Source organism: Malaclemys terrapin, chromosome 11 (genome assembly GCF_027887155.1).
Source record: "Malaclemys terrapin pileata isolate rMalTer1 chromosome 11, rMalTer1.hap1, whole genome shotgun sequence".
Taxonomy (NCBI): Eukaryota; Metazoa; Chordata; order Testudines; family Emydidae; genus Malaclemys; species Malaclemys terrapin.
Window position 1 is genome coordinate 1140207 of NC_071515.1, and position 18373 is coordinate 1158579.

At 45.0% G+C, this 18373-nt stretch overlaps 1 protein-coding gene and 1 long non-coding RNA gene across 4 annotated transcripts in view; one reads left to right on the top strand and one right to left on the bottom strand.

Annotated features, from left to right (window-relative positions):
• MCM3AP (minichromosome maintenance complex component 3 associated protein) overlaps positions 1-18373 on the bottom strand; it is a 71706-nt gene that overhangs the window by 12651 nt on the left and 40682 nt on the right. For all 3 annotated transcript variants that reach the window (XM_054043476.1, XM_054043475.1, XM_054043477.1), the window contains exons 18-23: positions 8437-8634; positions 7994-8062; positions 6078-6212; positions 3433-3586; positions 2104-2362; positions 1608-1705 (exon numbers count right to left, since the gene is read on the bottom strand). In XM_054043476.1, coding sequence (XP_053899451.1) covers positions 1608-1705; positions 2104-2362; positions 3433-3586; positions 6078-6212; positions 7994-8062; positions 8437-8634 — 913 coding nt within the window. The remainder of the gene's footprint in view (positions 1-1607; positions 1706-2103; positions 2363-3432; positions 3587-6077; positions 6213-7993; positions 8063-8436; positions 8635-18373) is intronic.
• Positions 12550-14842, top strand: LOC128845179 (uncharacterized). The gene is made up of 3 exons (XR_008446630.1): positions 12550-12651; positions 14151-14336; positions 14733-14842. It is a non-coding gene; the product is annotated as an uncharacterized LOC128845179 (long non-coding RNA).

An 18373-nucleotide genomic window follows, 5' to 3' on the forward strand; every position in this document is an offset into this window, starting at 1 on the left:
GATTTTTCCAGGGACTGAGGTGAGGCTGACTGGCCTGTAGTTCCCCGGATCCTCCTCCTTCCCTTTTTTAAAGATGGGCACTACATTAGCCTTTTTCCAGTCATCTGGGACCTCCCCCGATCGCCATGAGTTTTCAAAAATAATGGCTAATGGCTCTGCAATCTCACACGCCAACTCCTTTAGCACCCTCGGATGCAGCGCATCCGGCCCCATGGACTTGTGCACGTCCAGTTTTTCTAAATAGTCCCGAACCACTTCTTTCTCCACAGAGGGTTGGTCACCTTCTCCCCATGCTGTACTGCCCAGTGCAGCAATCTGGGAGCTGACCTTGTGCGTGAAGACAGAGGCAAAAAAATCATTGAGTACATTAGCTTTTTCCACATCCTCTGTCACTAGGTTGCCTCCCTCATTCAGTAAGGGGCCCACACTTTCCTTGATTTTCTTCTTGTTGCTAACATACCTGAAGAAACCCTTCTTGTTACTCTTAACATCTCTTGCTAACTGCAACTCCAAGTGTGATTTGGCCTTCCTGATTTCACTCCTGCATGCCTGAGCAATATTTTTATACTCCTCCCTGGTCATTTGTCCAATCTTCCACTTCTTGTAAGCTTCTTTTTTGCGTTTAAGATCAGCAAGGATTTCACTGTTTAGCCAAGCTGGTCGCCTGCCATATTTACTATTCTTTCTACACATCGGGATGGTTTGTTCCTGCAACCTCAATAAGGATTCTTTAAAATACAGCCAGCTCTCCTGGACCCCTTTGCCCTTCATGTTATTCTCCCAGGGGATCCTGCCCATCTGTTCCCTGAGGGAGTCAAAGTCTGCTTTTCTGAAGTCCAGGGTCCGTATTCTGCTGCTCTCCTTTCTTCCTTGTGTCAGGATCCTGAACTCGACCATCTCATGGTCACTGCCTCCCAGGTTCCCATCCACTTTTGCTTCCCCTACTAGTTCTTCCCTGTTTGTGAGTAGCAGGTCAAGAAAAGCTTTGCCCCTAGTTGGTTCCTCCAGCACTTGCACCAGGAAATTGTCCCCTACACTATCCAAAAATTTCCTGGATTGCCTGTGCACCGCTGTATTGCTCTCCCAGCAGATATCAGGGTGATTAAAGTCTCCCATGAGAACCAGGGCCTGCGATCTAGCAACTTCTGCTAGTTGCCAGAAGAAAGCCTCGTCCACCTCATCCCCCTGGGATGAGGACAGACTGAAGACAGACTCCATACATATGGTCTCCAGACCATACGTAGAGGACAGGCAGGAATATTGGCAGATGGGCAGAGTTAAGGTTGGGGCTGGAGCTTTAGCTGAAAATATTTGTGCTATTTTCTAATATTTTAAACAACAATATCTTCTGACACATAACTCTAGCCAAGTCCCACTCTGGCCAAAGGTTGGGTCAGTAGGACTGAAGTCTTCTGTGCACAAACTATAATAAAGCTCAGCTTTAGCAATGGGAAAAACCACCCACAAAACAAAACTCAGAGGGGTAGCTTAACATGCCGAGTTATTTACCATGTGGAGAACATTCCTCACCCGATGTGAACAACTGAGGTAGCAGAGACCTTAGGGATAAGCTTTTGAATATTTAATTTTGGAACTAGTGCTCCTACCCTGTTGGTGCCTTGCAAGTCACTGATCGAATCTGGAATCTCAACGATAACGTAGTCTGAAATAAGCTGAGCTGAAATCAAATCCTGCAGCATCAAACCTGTAAAGGAAAAGCAATAGCTGAAATAGCAGCATTCTGCATTATTCATACACAGACAACAGCAGGAAAAAGGAACTTCTCCTATTCAGCTATTCCCATTGAGAGCAGATTTACTGCTTCTCCGACTGCCCCATTCTTTCCCACACTGTAGAACAAAACACTACATGCAAAGTAAAACTGAAATCCTTGGGAAAAAAAAATCCTAATACTTGGTTTCCGTTTACAGTCTCTTTCCTAAGCTCTCTGGATTCGTGTTAGAGATCAGAGGATCCTTCCAGCTCACATCTATAGCTCTTAGCCAAATGCGGCATTTGGAGGAACACATTTATTGCTCATTCTCTGCCTTGGGCATAATCCTAAATATTAATAATTATTTCAAGGCACAGAAAATCACACACCCTCTTCTACTTCCTTCTCTGTGGCCTCTTCTCCCCGCGTAGGGACTAGAACCACCAGAGGTATTATTGGATGGAAAGGCTTCGCCTGAAGGAGCTGTTTCAACTGCAGCAAAGCTGAAAGCCAGTAAACATCCTCCTCGGCCATGTCTTCGCTCCTCACTCTAGGGGGCAGTAGGAGAACGAGACCACTAGTTCCAAACAGATCCTTCTGTGCCTCAGCCACCTCAAGCTGCGAGTCACTGAGCGTGCCATGGGCCACCTGCACAAGCACAAAGGAGACAATTCAGTTACAGCAAACAAGAGGGGTTCAAAGACCAAGCCAGCAACAGCATTTCTGATGGGAGGCTCCTTCCTGGGAACTTTATGGGAAGGGGAAAAAAAGCTTGTGGGGGAGGGAGAGAAAAATAAGCGCGACATTGAATAATGGCACATCATATATATATATATAGAGAGAGAGACACACACACACACACACACATATATATATATATCACATAAAAACTTCATAAAAGGAATTTTATTTAGGTTGCCAAGTCAAGCACTCAAAAGCTAGGAAACACCAGGATTAAAGCTGCCCGTGAAACCTTAATTTGGCACCCTTGTTATCCAATCACATAGTAGTTTTCAATTCTTGAAAATGACTGAAACAAATAAATGAAAAATTACAACAGAAAAGAAAAAAGAGGAAAAGGAAAGGAAAAAATAGGGAAAACAAAAAATAAAAAAATTCAATTTCAATTTCAAACCATTTTTCACAAAAAGATACAATTTAGAATAATATTTTTATCGATAAATGTCTCTAAAGATAGATTTCACCGTACACAAACCAATGGGAAAATATTTCCATCCATAATCAAAATTTACAGATAGACAAGTAAGAAAAATGCTGCTTGAGAACCTACTAGAGTTTAAGGCTAAAATTTTGAAATATTATGCTGAAAATTTGCATTTAACAATTATAAAGTTTTAAGTCTCAATATCTACAGTAAATAAATAATTATTGTCTGTCCACCCCCATTGCGTGAGCCCCCATATTTTGCCACAACTGTGAAGATTTAAATAGATGAATTTTTTTTAAAAGCTTTAAAATAAACATTGATATTATCCATCAAAATCACAAAAGAAAAAATAAAAACTGAATTCTGCTAAACCGGACTATAAAGCTTTGAATAGGGTTAAAAAAAATGAACTACTGAGACTCCCTGACTGATATGACTTTGCAAATGGTGATGACACCACACACTGATAGCCTTGGCAAAGCATTCCTTAGCATCAGAGAGGTGATGGGACCAGGAAGCAGCACACGGCTAATAGAATGCTCTAACATACCTTTATACACAAGTTGACACAAACTGCCCGATCTCCTTGCATTCCAAAAGAGCTAAACAGTGCAAGTGTCTGGACTCTCTCCTCTGTGTTGGAGATCATATCCTTTGATCTTTTATCTCCCATAAATTTGGCTTTCAACCAATCCGCTAGTACCCTGTGAACAAAAAAGAAACCATCTTTTTCATTTGATATGATAAGTGGCACTCGCAGCAAAGTCTATAGTTAAGCGACCACTCTCCATTATAAACCCCAATTTCCAGTTGCTTAGAACTTTGCCAAAGTTTAATTATTTGGGTTAAAACTTTCCATGCCCGATGTCTGCCTCATGTTTGTTTGTTCATTCGTTCGTTCATTCATTCATGCAAAATGGCTCAACTGTTTCTGTGAATGAAGCTAGGGGAAAATAGGTAGCTTTGCCAACTTGAAGTTTAGCAGGGAGATAATCCTACAGGTCCCCAAGAAAATCCACCCAGATTGATCTCCGTTATTAGCCTCTGAAAATTGCCATTTGCACATGATCAGTTGAACATTTTGGAAGCTTGCTACTAAAATCGTCCTCCTCCAGGGACCAGTCCCAGAAAAAGTGTGAAATTTGTGCCTCTTCATAGACTGTGAAACACTCCAACCTGTCAGCTTTCCGAAGCACACACTTCACTGAACTTTCCCAACACCGATGAGTTATAATGAAAGCAAAATATTTTAACAACCAAAGAACGTGGATTAAATGATACCGAGTAAAAGGGATAAAGGCAGAAATGGTTACAAGCAAACACGCATCTAAAAGACTAAACTTAATCTGGAAAGATAGTCTTTGTTCAAGATGGTTTCTCTCACACACAGTCCCCTTCCCAGCTTTTACTGGCCAACATCACATAGGAAGATCAGAGAGATCAAATCACTTAGTTTTGTGTCTCCTAAGGTGAAGGACAAAGATGGAGTCTCTCTCTGTTGCTGACATTCCCAAAGGGACTGGCTTTGTTTTACAAGTCAGGAAGGCCTCCCGCGGATTCAGTCTCTCGGGTGCAGGAACTATGCTAACTCTCTGTCTCAGAATCAGGATAACCCTCCGCTGGCTTCATATACTGATACTGTAATATATAAACTGAGGTAAACCTACATTTCTCTGTCTGGGCCAGATCTGTTAATCACCTTTACCTAGACTAGACAATCTGGTCTTGAACATGTTCTAGTAACATCATACAGAGGGAGTTCACAACTTCACATAATACACTGACACATGCATTTTACAATTATACTAATCACCAGCCTTCAGACGATACCTTAACACAATACCTTTTGGATAAGTATCATGACAGCAGAGTGTTGGGTGCAGTGAGTTGGCTGGCCTGCTGAGAGTCATGCCTCAGTAGTAAGGGCTCTTAGAGTCATACATCTCCTGCTAGTGGTTGATTCACATAGGGGATAACAGACTATTACTGCTACCATTTATTGGCCCATGCTGTGAATCCAACAGTCCTGCTTGCAAACTTGTTGATGACCACTGCAGGGGTCAATATGGGGTTGCTATTGTCCCACATGATGGAATTTCTGTTTTTACAGTTAACTTTTTTAAAAAGGTAGGAAATTACATATGCATTTCATACAGGTGCAATTTAATTTTTTTTTTTTTTTTAAAACAGGATCAGCAATCAACCAATAGAACAGCTTACCAAAGGGACCCGGTGGATTCTCCATCATTTTAAAGCTTTGAAAACAAGATTGGCTATCTTTCTAAAAGATACACTCCAGGTTCAACCACAAGTTACTGGGCATGGTGAAGGAACTGTTGGGTAAAATTCTATGGCATGTGTTGCATAGGCGGTTAGATAAGATTATCACGATGGCTCCTTCTGTCCTTCGAATGAATGAATCAACAGAAAATATCACAGAAAACTATAATGAAAGAACATTAATGTTGTAAAGTCAAACACTCCAAGTTAGTAAATGTCAAAATAAAGGTTTCCCATGCCACCTTAATTCATCCCCCTTGTGCATATGCATTATGATACAGTCTTACCAACAATCCTATGTTTGTTCCATAGACCCCTGCCTCGTTCAGTGCACAGGGTGGACAGTGAATGGGGCACAGAGTTGTGAGGAGATTCTGTTGGGTTGAAGGCACCGGACTGGACCCAAGAGAGTTGGGTTCTACTCCCGCTCTCTGCCACAAACTTCCTATGTGAAGCTGGACAAGACTGCATCAAAACCCATACACACCTGGAGCAGGATTAAAGTTCTCAATTCTCGCATTTCCTGGATTTCAAGTGCTTGACTTTGCAATGTTAATGTTCTTTTAATGTATGGGGTATGTAACAACAGTCCTAGGGTATGGAGATATTTATCTATGACAGGATGTGAGGGGTGAGAAAGGGAATGTGGGTCCATTGCCAGCAAAGGGTAAGGAATTTCACCTCTCTGCAGCAGAGTTACTAACTTTAGAAAGGAGCTAGAACACACTGAAGATTTAGCTAAATAAATCGGGGACATTCTACTGACCAATATTTCACCCCTTTGTCCTGTCATTCATTGCCTTTCTTTTTACCCAGGACATGGGGAACTACATTTCAATGACAGTACAAACCCATCCCTGCCTCCATTCTGTCTCCATGACATGCAAGGAAACACCGGTTGGCTCCTCTGCTTACTGGCTGGGATCCTCTGCTTGACATCCTTCGTAACTTGGCAACACCAAGAGCACCTTCCAAAAGATCTGTTCTCGCTGAACTGGAATATGTTCAAGGATCAGTGCAGGCAGATCCAGGGGTGTCCATGCTGCATCACTTAAAGAGAGTGAAAAGTATATGAAAAATAATTAAATATCTTGAATTTTTTAACGACTCTTCCTTTTCGCCCTAAACTAGATTTAAAAAAAAAAGGTGATTTTTGCCCTGTTCCATTCATTCCCTTGGAAGCACCTGGCATTGGCCATGGTTGGAATACAGGGTATTGGGCTAGATGGACTATAGGCAGATCTCATGTTCTTGAAAGGTGAGTGTGGCTGTTTGGGCAGCTGCGTGCTAAGGTAAGCAACATTTTGAAGCTGTGAACATTGAATCAATGAATGCAGTTACAGTCTGATGAAATTAAGAGCTAATGTAAATGCTTTCTTAAAACGTTTTGCTTTCCATAAAGGAGTTACAAGGAGTTACATGGACATTCAAAGCAAGGAAGTCTAAAGTTAGACCTACAGGACTAGATATTCAGACGATTTACATCGCCACCGCTCAGTTGACTTCAAGGGCTACACTGATTTACACCGGCTGAGAATCTGGCCCACAAGATTTGTCTTGCTTTGTGGGATCACATGCACACCCCCACTCTCTTCCCCACTGTGCCTGACTACTTTGATGTTGTAAACAAGCCAGGGCTTGAAGTTCATAAGAAGCCCACACAGGCAAGTGCCTGTGGGTTTAGAGAATACAATGAATGAGTAGGTTCTTTTGGCATCCTTTCAAACAACATTGAGAAAACTGGCTATTAGTTTATGGAATTTTCCCAGGAACCAGTAAAGAAGCCTTTAAACTCACTGATCCAACTTTCCAGCATCCTATCAAAGTTCTATATTTATCATTTTTCACCCCCTCAATCATTTCAGATTTCACCACATGTCAAATTGTCTGAAATTTCATGAGTGATCTGGCTGCAGAAGAGAATTTTTTGGGTAAGTTTTGGGGCTAACTGGACAAAAATCTTGGGATTGTTCAAAAAGTCATTTACTAATCTGGAAAAGTTTCCTAGCTTTTTTTGCCATGTCTCAGGAAGCAGTCTGCTTCCAAACTCCAACTTGATTTATTCTGTTCCCCTCAGCAAGGATGAAAAGCTTTGATTATTTTTGTCCACTTTGTTGAGTTAGTTTGGGAGTTACTGAATTCTCTTTTGTCAACCAGCGGGGAACATCATAGAGTTCACGAATTCCACCTTGTATGTGCTAAGTTACAGATGTCTGCAGCTGCATGTTAATGACTTCTTAAAATATCCACACGGACTGGCAGGGATCCTGGTTTTAGACTCTCTCTCCTTGGTTTATCTCTGCTCGGAGCAATGGTGTCTCTAGCTACAGCAGGTTTCTAGATACCAAAGAAAATGGCCTCCTAAAACTAAGGAAATTCTGCCCACCTCCTCCACAACCATCATTACCTGTCTAACCTTCAGCTATGGGCTTCAGATCAATATTCTCTCCCAGAGAAGTCTACAGTACTTACTAGCATTTAAACTACAATCCCAGTTCACTGAAGACAAAGATCTGATGGTCCTCTGCACTTATGTTACAGGCCACAGACCACATCTCACTTATTGCTCTCTGCATATAAGCCACACTAGACTCTGCCCCATCTGCCAATCCACACACTCTCCCAGTATCAGTCAGACACTCTACAGGTACAGGCACAAGATCAGGGTTATTATATTTTGGAGGATCCACCCTTCACCCACCCTCAGTTACATATATTCATGGGGACTAGTCTGAAAAGTCTGCCAGAGATCGATTCACCACTCCGCACCTACATTTTCAGGGCACACAGCATCTTTGTGCTAATGTAGCTTTAATGAAACTCCAACTTACCATAGCAGCTGCTGGTAAAAGTACTGAACTTTCATTTGGTGCTTTGTCCTGTTTCTCAGCCATCTTAACCTGGAAACAAATAGGGAGTCTGGTAAGGAGGTATCAAAGGTGTTGAGTCCCCTCTATAACACGTGTAGGTCTGCAAGAGCTAGGAGTGCTCATCTGTGCACCAAGCAAGCCAGAACACTTAGGAGACTTACTACAATGGAAGAAGATCAGAGAAAAATTCTCTCTGGGTTTTCAGTTTGTTTCTCATATGTGTCTGACTGCAATGTGTACAGCCAGTGTCGTTTTTGTGAGGGTCCTTCACAGGACAAGTGATATAAACAGATGTGCTTGTAAAACAAAATTTATATGGTCAGGAACCTGTGATCATGTGAAATTATTTTAATTTACCTTTTGAAACTGACTAGATTTCAGGTTAGCTGTGAGAGTGCTTTTACCTGGTGCAGGAGATTCCCAGATTTCCTGCGTGTCCTAGGTTTACAATTCTCTTAGTTAGGTTCTCCTCAGCAATAGGACACTCTGCACTGGGTGATAATGCCTTCAGTTTGTTTTTCGGATCCACACAACAGGGAGCTGCTGGGAATGCCCTCATCTGACGCTTCAGCTTCTTCCGCGCTGCTACCACTTCCCTCCATCTTTAAAAGAGAAAATATGTATATGCTATACTAATGAATGGTGCTTGCTAAATCTCACATTATTTTCACAGATTTTCTGTTCAGACAAGTTTCAGAGTAACAGCCGTGTTAGTCTGTATCCGCAAAAAGAAGAACAGGAGTACTTGTGGCACCTTAGAGACTAACAAATTTATTAGAGCATAAGCTTTCGTGGACTACAGCCCACTTCTTCGGATGCATCCGAAGAAGTGGGCTGTAGTCCACGAAAGCTTATGCTCTAATAAATTTGTTAGTCTCTAAGGTGCCACAAGTACTCCTGTTCTTCTTTTTTCTGTTCAGAGTTATTCTTGACTATTCACTTGCTGGATTTACTTTAGCACCTTAGGTTTATTAGCCGTGCAAAGCAGAAAAGGAGAGATCACTCACCTCACAGTGATTTGAGTTCTTCAAGATGTTTTGTCCCTATGGGCACTCCACAGGATGTGCATGTGCCTGTGCGCTCTTGGCTGGAGACGGCAAAGTAGCATTTGCAGGCCCACGCAGAAAAGCGCCTTATGGGGCGAGCGAAGGCATTTAGAAACCCACCACCACTCAGTTCCTTCTCCACTGTAGAAGACTCCCAAGCAGGAATTCAATGAGATGGGTGCTGAGGAGGTAAGTCCAGGACAGTTTGAAGGACTGCACCACCGAAGGTGGAAGCAGGGAAGATGGCACAGTGTTTGGCTAAGATATGGCTAGAAGACCAAGTAGCAGACCTACAGATCCTTCAGTTAAGCTAAGGACGTGGACTGAGCTCTAGTAGAATGTGCTGTCACTTCTTGAGGGAGGCATGTAACCCTGCATTCCCATAACGAGCCCTGATGCAACCCAAAGCCCACTTAGACAGTCCGTGTGTGGAAACTGGTTGGCCCTTCATCCAATCCAAAAATCAACATAAATAGTCTAGGAGAGGTGCAGCATGGTTTAACCCTATTCAGATAGAAGGCAAGGGATCTCATTACATCCAAAGAATGAAGGCCAGATTCTTCTCTGAAGACCCCACCCTGCCTCTTCCACTCCCCACCAGCACCTCCAGGCGCTGAAACAGCTGATCGGTGGTAGGCACTGGGAGGGAGTGGGAGGTGCTGATCAGCGGGGCCCGCAGGCAGGCAGGAGGCGCTGGGGGGAGGAGGAGGTTGGTAGGGGGGCTCCTCCTTGCCCCGCCCCGCCCACTTCCTCACGAAGCGCAGGTCCTGGGCGGTCGCCTCGATTCGCAGAAACCTAGGGACGGCTATGCCTGTCTCAGCCAAGCAGCTGCTATGATGATAGCTCTTGTTCCTTCTCGATGCAGCTTGAGAAAGGTCTTGAGAATTAATGGTGAACAGGTATAAAGAAGGGCCATGGTATTCCAAGAACGTCTCCTAGAGATCCATTACCGTGACATCCCTTGGAGTTGAACAGGTGACAATTTGCATTGTTTGGGGTGGCAAAGAGTATACCCTGGTACAGTATATACCAGATCTGGCAGACGCTGCAAAAGACAGAGTCCTTGAGCTCCCATTCGTGATCCTGCCAGAAGTATCTGCTCAGGGAGTCCGCCATTGTATTCTGGAGGCCAGAGATAGACTGCTGATATTTCTATCCGATGGGCAATACCCCATTTCCACAACCTTAGCGACCCTGAAGAAAAGGATTTGGATCTTGCTCCACCTTGTCACTTTACATAGTACAGTGTTGCCTTGTTGTCTAGTATTAATCTGAGTGACCTCGTATGACACGAAGGAAGTGTTGGCAAGCATATCCTACTGCTCTTAGCTCCAAGATATTGATAAGGTGCACCGATTCCTGTGCCAACCGTTTGCCTTGTGCTGTGTCTCTCTGTAGATGAGCTCCCATCCCAACAGAGATGCATCCGTTGTGAGGGTTTTCAAAGGTGCTGGATGCAAGACCTTCTGTGGATCTTTCCACCATGTCAGAGAGTTCATCACAGTGCCTTGGAAGGTGTTGTGCTTGGAGAGACTGCCTGTTTGGGGTGTATTCTGTTCTTATCCATATCTGGAGGCATCTGAGGTACATCCTCATGTTGGGAGTCACATATGTGGAGGCTGACATGTGGCCCAAGACTTGTAGACAGGTCCCCCCCCATTGTTGGCAGGCTGCCAATAGGCTGGATAGGGTGAAGAATCTCTCTTTGGGTAGCTAAGCTCTTGCTGTTGTGGAGTCTAAGGTAGTGCCTATAAAGTCTATTCTCTGAACAGGAGACAGTATGGATTTTCTGTGGTTGATGCAGAGGCCCAGAGATTGGAATAAGGTTAATGCCCTGGATGTTGCCTCCTGTACCTCTTGAGGTGTCTGGACCCTGAGAAGCCAGTCATCCAGATACGGGAACACTGCTATTCCCACTGACATAGACAAGTCAAACTGTAAGACTACCACTCAGAGAATCTTTGTGAACACCCTCAAGGATGTGGAGAGTCCGAAGGGGTGAACTCGATACGGATAGTGATCTGCCCCACCATGAATCTTAGAAAATGCTTGTGTGAGGGTGGATTCCTACATGGAAGCAGGCGTCCTGAAGGTTGAGGGCAGCGAACCAGTCTCCTGGATCTCAGGATGGAATTGCAGTGGCTAGTGTCACCATTCTAAAGTGTTGTGCTAGAACATAGATGTTCAAGTTCCTGAGGTTAAGGATTGGTTTCCACCCTCTGCCTTTCTTGGGAAGAGGAGGTTAGTTACCTGTAACTGGAGGTTCTTCGAGATTTGTGGTCCCTATCTGAATTCCACTGAGGACAGAGCTGGAGAATTGGAAAGTTGTCTGTTGGGCCATGCATGTGCCCTTGCTCTGCCTCATGGTTTTGTCTGAGGTGATAAAGGGCGGGGTGGAGTGGCCATGCCCTCAGCTCCTTCTCCACCGCAACTCAAACAGAGACGCAACAGAGGGGAAGGAGGATGGAAAGTGGAATATAGATAGGGACCACACATCTCAAAGAACCTCCTCTTCTTCTTCTTCTTCTTCTTCAAGTGACAGTGCCTAATTCGGAGAAGGGTGCGAGGAAGAGAATGGGAGGGTTGATCAAAGGACAGCCATGTCAAATGAGGTGTCTGTCACAGAGGCCTGGTCTACACTATGAGTTTAGGTCGAATTTAGCAGCATTAAATCAAATTAAGTCTGGACACGTCCATACGACGAAGCCCTTTTTTCCGACTTAAAGGGCCCTTTAAACCGGTTTCTTTACTCCACCTCCAACGAGGGGATTAGCGCTGAAATCGGCCTTGGCGGGTCGGATTTGGGGTAGTGTGGACGGAATTCGACGTTATTGGCCTCCGGGAGCTATCCCACAGTGCTTCATTGTGACCGCTCTGGACAGCACTCTCAACTCAGATGCACTGACCACGTAGACAGGAAAAGCCCCGCAAACTTTTGAATTTCCTTTCCTGTTTGCCCAGCGTGGAGAGCACAGGTGACCACGCAGAGCTCATCTGCACAGGTAACCATGATGGAGTCCCAGGATCACAAAAGAGCTCCAGTATGGACCGAATGGGAGGTACGGGATCTGCTCACCATATGGGGAGACAAATCAGTGCTAGCTGAACTCCGTAACAGTAAACGAAATGGCAAAATATTAGAAAAAGTCTCAAAGGCCATGAAGGACAGAGGCCATAACAAGGACGCACAGCAGTGCCGCGTGAAAATTAAGTCTTGCACCAAGGCATAATGTGCAGCGAAGGTATGCACCGAACTCCATGTGGCTGCCCTACATATATCTGGAAGCGGCACATTGTGCAGGGCAGCCGTAGTCAATGTGAGCACGCTTGTGGAATGGGCTCTCACTGCAAGGGATGGAGACAGTTCCGATAACCAATAGAGCGTAATGCACCCGAATATCCTCTGTACGATCATCTGCTCTTTAATCCTTTCAGCTATAGCGATAAACGATCTAGAGGGACTTCCTGAATTCTCTTGTCCTTTACAGGTAGAAGGCCAAGGCTCTGCAGACTCCGAGAGGGAGTGAAGGTGCTACTCCTCTGTTGACACATGAGGCTTTGGAAAGAAAGCAGGTAAGCGTATGGATTGGTTGAGATGAAAGCAGAATACAATCTTTAGCACGAACTTGGTGTGCAGGCATAGGGAAACTTTGTCCTTATCCAACATGGTTAAAGGAGGGTTCACCACCATGGTACCCAGTTCGCCCACCCTTCTTGCAGAAGTAAGAGCTATCAGGAAGGTGACCTTCATGGAAAGGGGAGACAGGAAGCACAAGGCCAGAGGTTTGAAGGGTGATTTCATTAATGTCAAGAGGACACGGTCGAGGTCCCATTGAGAAGCAACAGGTTGAACTGGTGAAAAGCTTCTGAGGAGACCCTTCCAAAACCTGGTAGTCAACAGATATGTAAATACAGAGTGACCTTCCAAGTGGGGGTGGAAGGCAGTGATAGCTGCTCTGTGGACCTTGACAGAACTGAGAGCGAATCCTGACATTTCAAGGACAGAAGGTAGTCCAAAAGAAGGGGAATGTCCACATCGTTGGGGGCAAGACTCCTCTGTGGGGCCCAAGAAGTGAAGTGCTTCCGCTTGGCCCATAGGAACGCCTTATGGATTCTTTCCTGATGCTTGAGAGGATGTCTTGTACTGCCAGCGAACAATCCCATTCTAGCGAAGATCCCATCCAAAAACCAACCTTCGAGGTGAAGTATCTGCGGATCGCGATGCCTGATCCTGCCTGTGTGTTGCATGAGCAATTCCAGGAAAGATGGCAGGGGAAGCAGGAGATGCGCTGACATGTGGGGAAGGTGGGGAAACCAGAAGGTGGGTGATGAGATGGTCGCTGTTGCACTACTGGGATAGTTGTAGCATCCAGTCCCCTTTCAAAGGGGTGTGAGTGGTAGCCCTGTAGGTCTCGCTATTTTGCAAGGGAGCAGACGGTGCCACGGCAGTAATTGGCCAGAATGGGGCAATCAGAATAACCAGTGCTCTCTCCCACCTGATCTTGTGGAGGACTCGTGACTGCAGCAGTAATGGGGGAAAGGCATAACTGATCTGGTCCGACCAGCGGCGAATGAGAGCATCACTTTGGGAATGGCATAGAGACCACTTCTGAAGCAGTATGTAATGCACTTGCTGTTGGAGCAGGATGCAAAAAAGTCCCTGGTCGGAGTCCCCCATCAGGTGAAAATGTCTCTAAGGTGTCGTGGAGCTCCCATTTGTGGTTGGCCATGAATTTCCTGCTGAAAGACTCTCCAATTATGTTCTGAGTCACCAGAAGATAGGCTGCCAACAACAGGCACTTGGCACCAATCCCATAGACAAATCACTTACACACAGAGCAAAGACGACCTCGTGTCCCCTTGTTTGTTGATGTAATAAACGGTGGTGCTGTTATTGGACATGATGGAAGCATGGATGGAAGAAATCCGCAACATGCTCTTTGGACTGCCTGAAGCTCCATAATATTGATGTGCATTCTGGATTCCCGAGGAAAAACTACAATAAACCTACAGTAAAAACAACAACTATTTACAATTCTAAAAATGGCTTTTTTTTTTTTTTTTTTTTTTAGGTGCATCAGAGAGAGACAAGAGGACAGTAGCAGCTCCAACTTGGACCATGCGGTGGTGAGAAGGAACTGAGGGCGCAGTTGGTCTGCCCTGCCCTTTATCGTCTCCAACAAAACCATGAGGTGGAGCAAGGGCACGTTCCTGCAGTGGAATACAGTAGGGACCATCACTTGCAGAACCACCAAGAAGTAATTCAAATAGAACCCTCTTCCAAAGAACTTTGGTGGGACCAGTTCTATAGCTCCCAGAAGAAGAGAGTGGACCTCTTGTTTTAAGAGTTCCTTGTAAGAGGGGTCCCTGAAGAGAGGGGGGTGAGAAGGAGGAACAGCATGGAAGTGGATAGAATGGCCCACTTTGACAACTTCCTGTATGCACGTGTCTCAGGCAGGAAGCTAGTTGTTTTCCAAAGGGGGGAAGGTACTCACATGATCAGTGATCTATTGGAGTAGAATACTTGATGACCCAACCGAGGTGTCAAAAGTTTCTTAGACTGTTTGGGTAGAAGCAGGGGTGGGAGGTGCACTGATTGTAGTAGAACGGTCTTTGAGCAGTTTGGGATCTATAAAACTCTCTTCTCATTGCAGACATACAAATCCCCTGTGATCACAACGTCACTCTGGGGTCCCTGAAAGTATGGAGAGAGGAGTCTGTATACTGACCAAAGAGCCCTTAAAACGGAAGGTCTTCCATTGTGTTTTCAACTTCTCTTGAAAGTCCTGAGGATTGGAGCCAGGATGCTCTTCTCATGAGCACCACTGTGGCCATGGACCTGACAGCTGTAACAGAAGCATCTAATGCAGCCTGCAGAGAAGTTTTCATGATCAATTGTCTTTCAGTGATAATGGACTGAAATGAATCTTTCTGGTCTTGTGCCAAATGCTCATTAAAATGTGTATACTTGGAGTACGTATTGAAGTCATATTTCGCCATTAAGGCCTGGTAATTGGCAATGTGAAATTGGAGAGTGGCTGATGAATAGCTCTTCCTTCCCAGGAAGTCCAGCCTTTTTGATTCCTTACCTGATGGAGAGGGGCTACACTGAATCTGACAGTCCCTCTCATTGGTAGCCTCCACCACAAGGGAGTTGGGGTTAGGGTAGGAGAAGTAGCACTCTGTTCCTTTGGGTGGGATGTAGTATTTCTCATCTGTCTGCTTACAGGTTGGTGGAATTGTAGTAGGTATTTACCACAGGTTATATATGCATGAGATAACAGTGCCTCATTGATAGGTAAGGCAACCTTTCCCTGAGGATTGATGTTCAGGATGTCCACCAGGGAATGTTTGGACTCTTGCCCCTCCTCTAGTGGAATACTGAAGGGAGTTCTCTAGCCTTTTCATGAGTTCCTGGAATGTCTTGAAATCACCTGCATAGGAGGGAGGTGGTGGCATCACCACCTCATCTGGATATGAAGATGACTTTCCAGAGGGATCTCCTCTGTCTGAGGCTCCTGTTCCTCTTATACATCTTTTGATAATGGAGAGCAGCATGGTACCAATGTGCACTGTACTAGAGGATTTTCTGTAGAAGCTGGTAGTTGGTATGGTACTGATGGGTACCAGTGCTTTTTCCTAGACATTATATTAAGCTGCTCGCCGTAATGGCCTCTTAGGTACCAGGAGTCCCACTGGGGAGAGGGATAAGGGAAGGGATGCCAATGATAGTCATAACCTCTGGGCCTATGATGTTCTGGAAGGTTCCCCAGGCCCATCTTCATGCAAGGGGCTCATGGAGGTAGGGTAGTATGGTACCCGAATGGATCCCTGTCCTGAGATCTCTGAGGCCAAGGAGTCTTCCCCTGAACTAAGCGGGAAGGGGGGGGGGGGGGGGGGGAGGCTCCAATATTCTAATCAGTACCAAAGGCTGGAGGTGTAAGTCAATCCCGACGTGCTGTTTTTGTGGCACTACCATGGAGGTGGAGTTGGTGGATCCTCCTATAAGTGGCGATTCAGGCTCATGAGAGATAATAAGATCTTCTGAAGAAAGGAACCTAGAAAAAAAGGGGAGGGCTCAGAAATCCTTCATCCAAAACTAGAGTTGGTCCTGGGTTATTCAATCAGTTTCAAAACATTTGAGCTGACAATATAGAAAGAAATGTTTTGTATTTACACCCTCAGTCCATAACAAGGAGCACTGACCCTTCCCTAGTAATCTTCCCAGTCATCTTCTTTCACACAATCCATTGAGAACGTATTTCAGATCCAGTGGCTGGTGACTGGACACTAGATGTGGAGGGCTCTGAGTTACTACAGAGAATTCTTTCCCAGGTGTCTGGCTGGTGGGTCTTGCCCACGTGCTCAGGGTCTAACTGATCCCCATATTTGGGGTCAGGAAGGAATTTTCTCCCAAGTCAGATTAGCAGAGAGGGGTTTTCCCCTTCTTCTGAAGCAGGGGGCACTGGTCACTTGCAGGTTTAGACTAGTGCAGGGGTAGGCAACCTATGGCACGTGTGCCAAAGGCGGCACGCAAGCTGATTTTCAGCGGCACTCACACTGCCTGGGTCCTGGCCACCGGTCCGGGGGGCTCTGCATTTTAATTTAATTTTAAATGAAGCTTCTTAAACATTTTGAAACCTTATTTACTTTACATACAACAAGAGTTTAGTTATATATTATAGACTTATAGAACGAGACCTTCTAAAAAGTTTAAAATGTATGACTGGCACGCAAAACCTTTAATCAGAGTGAATAAATGAAGACTCGGCACACCACTCCTGAAAGGTTGCTGACCCCTGACTAGTGTGTCAAGGCTGGATTCTCTGTAACTTGACGTCTTTAAATCATGGATTTGAAGACTTCAGTAACTAAACCAGAGGTTAAGTGTCTATTACAGTAGTAGGTGAGCGAGGTTCTGTGGCCTGCAATGTGCAGGAGGTCAGAATAGATGACTGTGATGGTCCCTTCTGGCCTTAAAGTCTATGAGATCTTTACAGTCTCCCTCACATGCAGGAAAGCAGATGGGCCTTGCAGTGTGCCCTGAAGGATCAATACCCCAGGGCTTTTTCCGACTGGGGTGAGGGAATTCCAAAGCTCCACAAAGACGGCCCTACCACCCCCCCGTGACCCTAAGAGTCCCTTTATGACTACCGGCAAATGGCGCATTCATACTGCTGTCAAAATATTTAGTTAAACAGGGTCTTGTAAGGTATCATATGTTAACCGGAGACACGCTGGTCATGAATATCAGGATGTGATGTATGTATGGGTTGTGTATATAGAGTTGTGTGTGTGTGCTGGGAATACGTTCATAAAACAAGGTGTGGAGGCAGCTGATAAACAAGCCTGCCCTGGACAAAGGAATGTGGATTTACTTGTCTGCATGGATCACGCTAACCCCTGGATGAGAAAACAGCATGGCTTGATTACAAGCAAAGGACAATGAAAGGATATTTGACTCTAAGGTAAATAAAATGATCAAGACAATGGAGAAAGCAAGTTGACCAGAGGATGAAGAAAGGGCTTGATGCCTGCTCCCCAAAGAACATACAGCAAGGGAGAGGAACTTTGTCTGGGTTTACTTTTCAAAGAATACATTTCAAAGGTTTTCAGGGAAGAAAGGGAACTCCTCATTTGTTATCCAACACTGATGGAACTAAGGGATCAGTGCCCCCTGATTCTGTGAATAGCTAATCCTCCTTCTTGAGGGGCTGGAGTTGCTGAGAGCTTGATGCGACTGAGAAAGTTGCTTACGTAAAGATTGGAGCTTGCTAAAGTCAAGTTTTAGATATTAGAAACTTCCCATTGTTGTTTTGTTTTAACCACATCTTTTTCTCTTGCTTAGTATCACTAAAATCCAAGTTCTTTATTAATAAACGTATGTGTGGTTTTATAAGCCATCTCAGTGCAGTGTATTAAAGTGTGGGTCCTCAGCTAGACTGACAGGCTGGTGGGTGTACTCTCTTTGGAGGCAGCAGACTTGGTAATTTTTGTGAGTGTCCAGCAATAGAGAGTGGATTCTACAGAGGAACGCTCTTCCTGGAGGTTCAGGAACTGGGATTCACCGAATGTTACCCACAAGGCAAGGTTAAGACTGGCAGAGTCCAAAGGAGTTTTCTGGGGAATAGGACAAATTGGTGTGGCAGGGAGCTGACACACAGTTTAAACTCCAGCAAAACTCTCCCTTGTTGAGGCAGTGGGGGCAACACAAGGCTTATGGTTCTGGGGGTGGCCCTAGAAAGCGTCTCACCCCCACCCTCTCTTGTCTGAGTGAGGCTCCAAGCCAGCACCC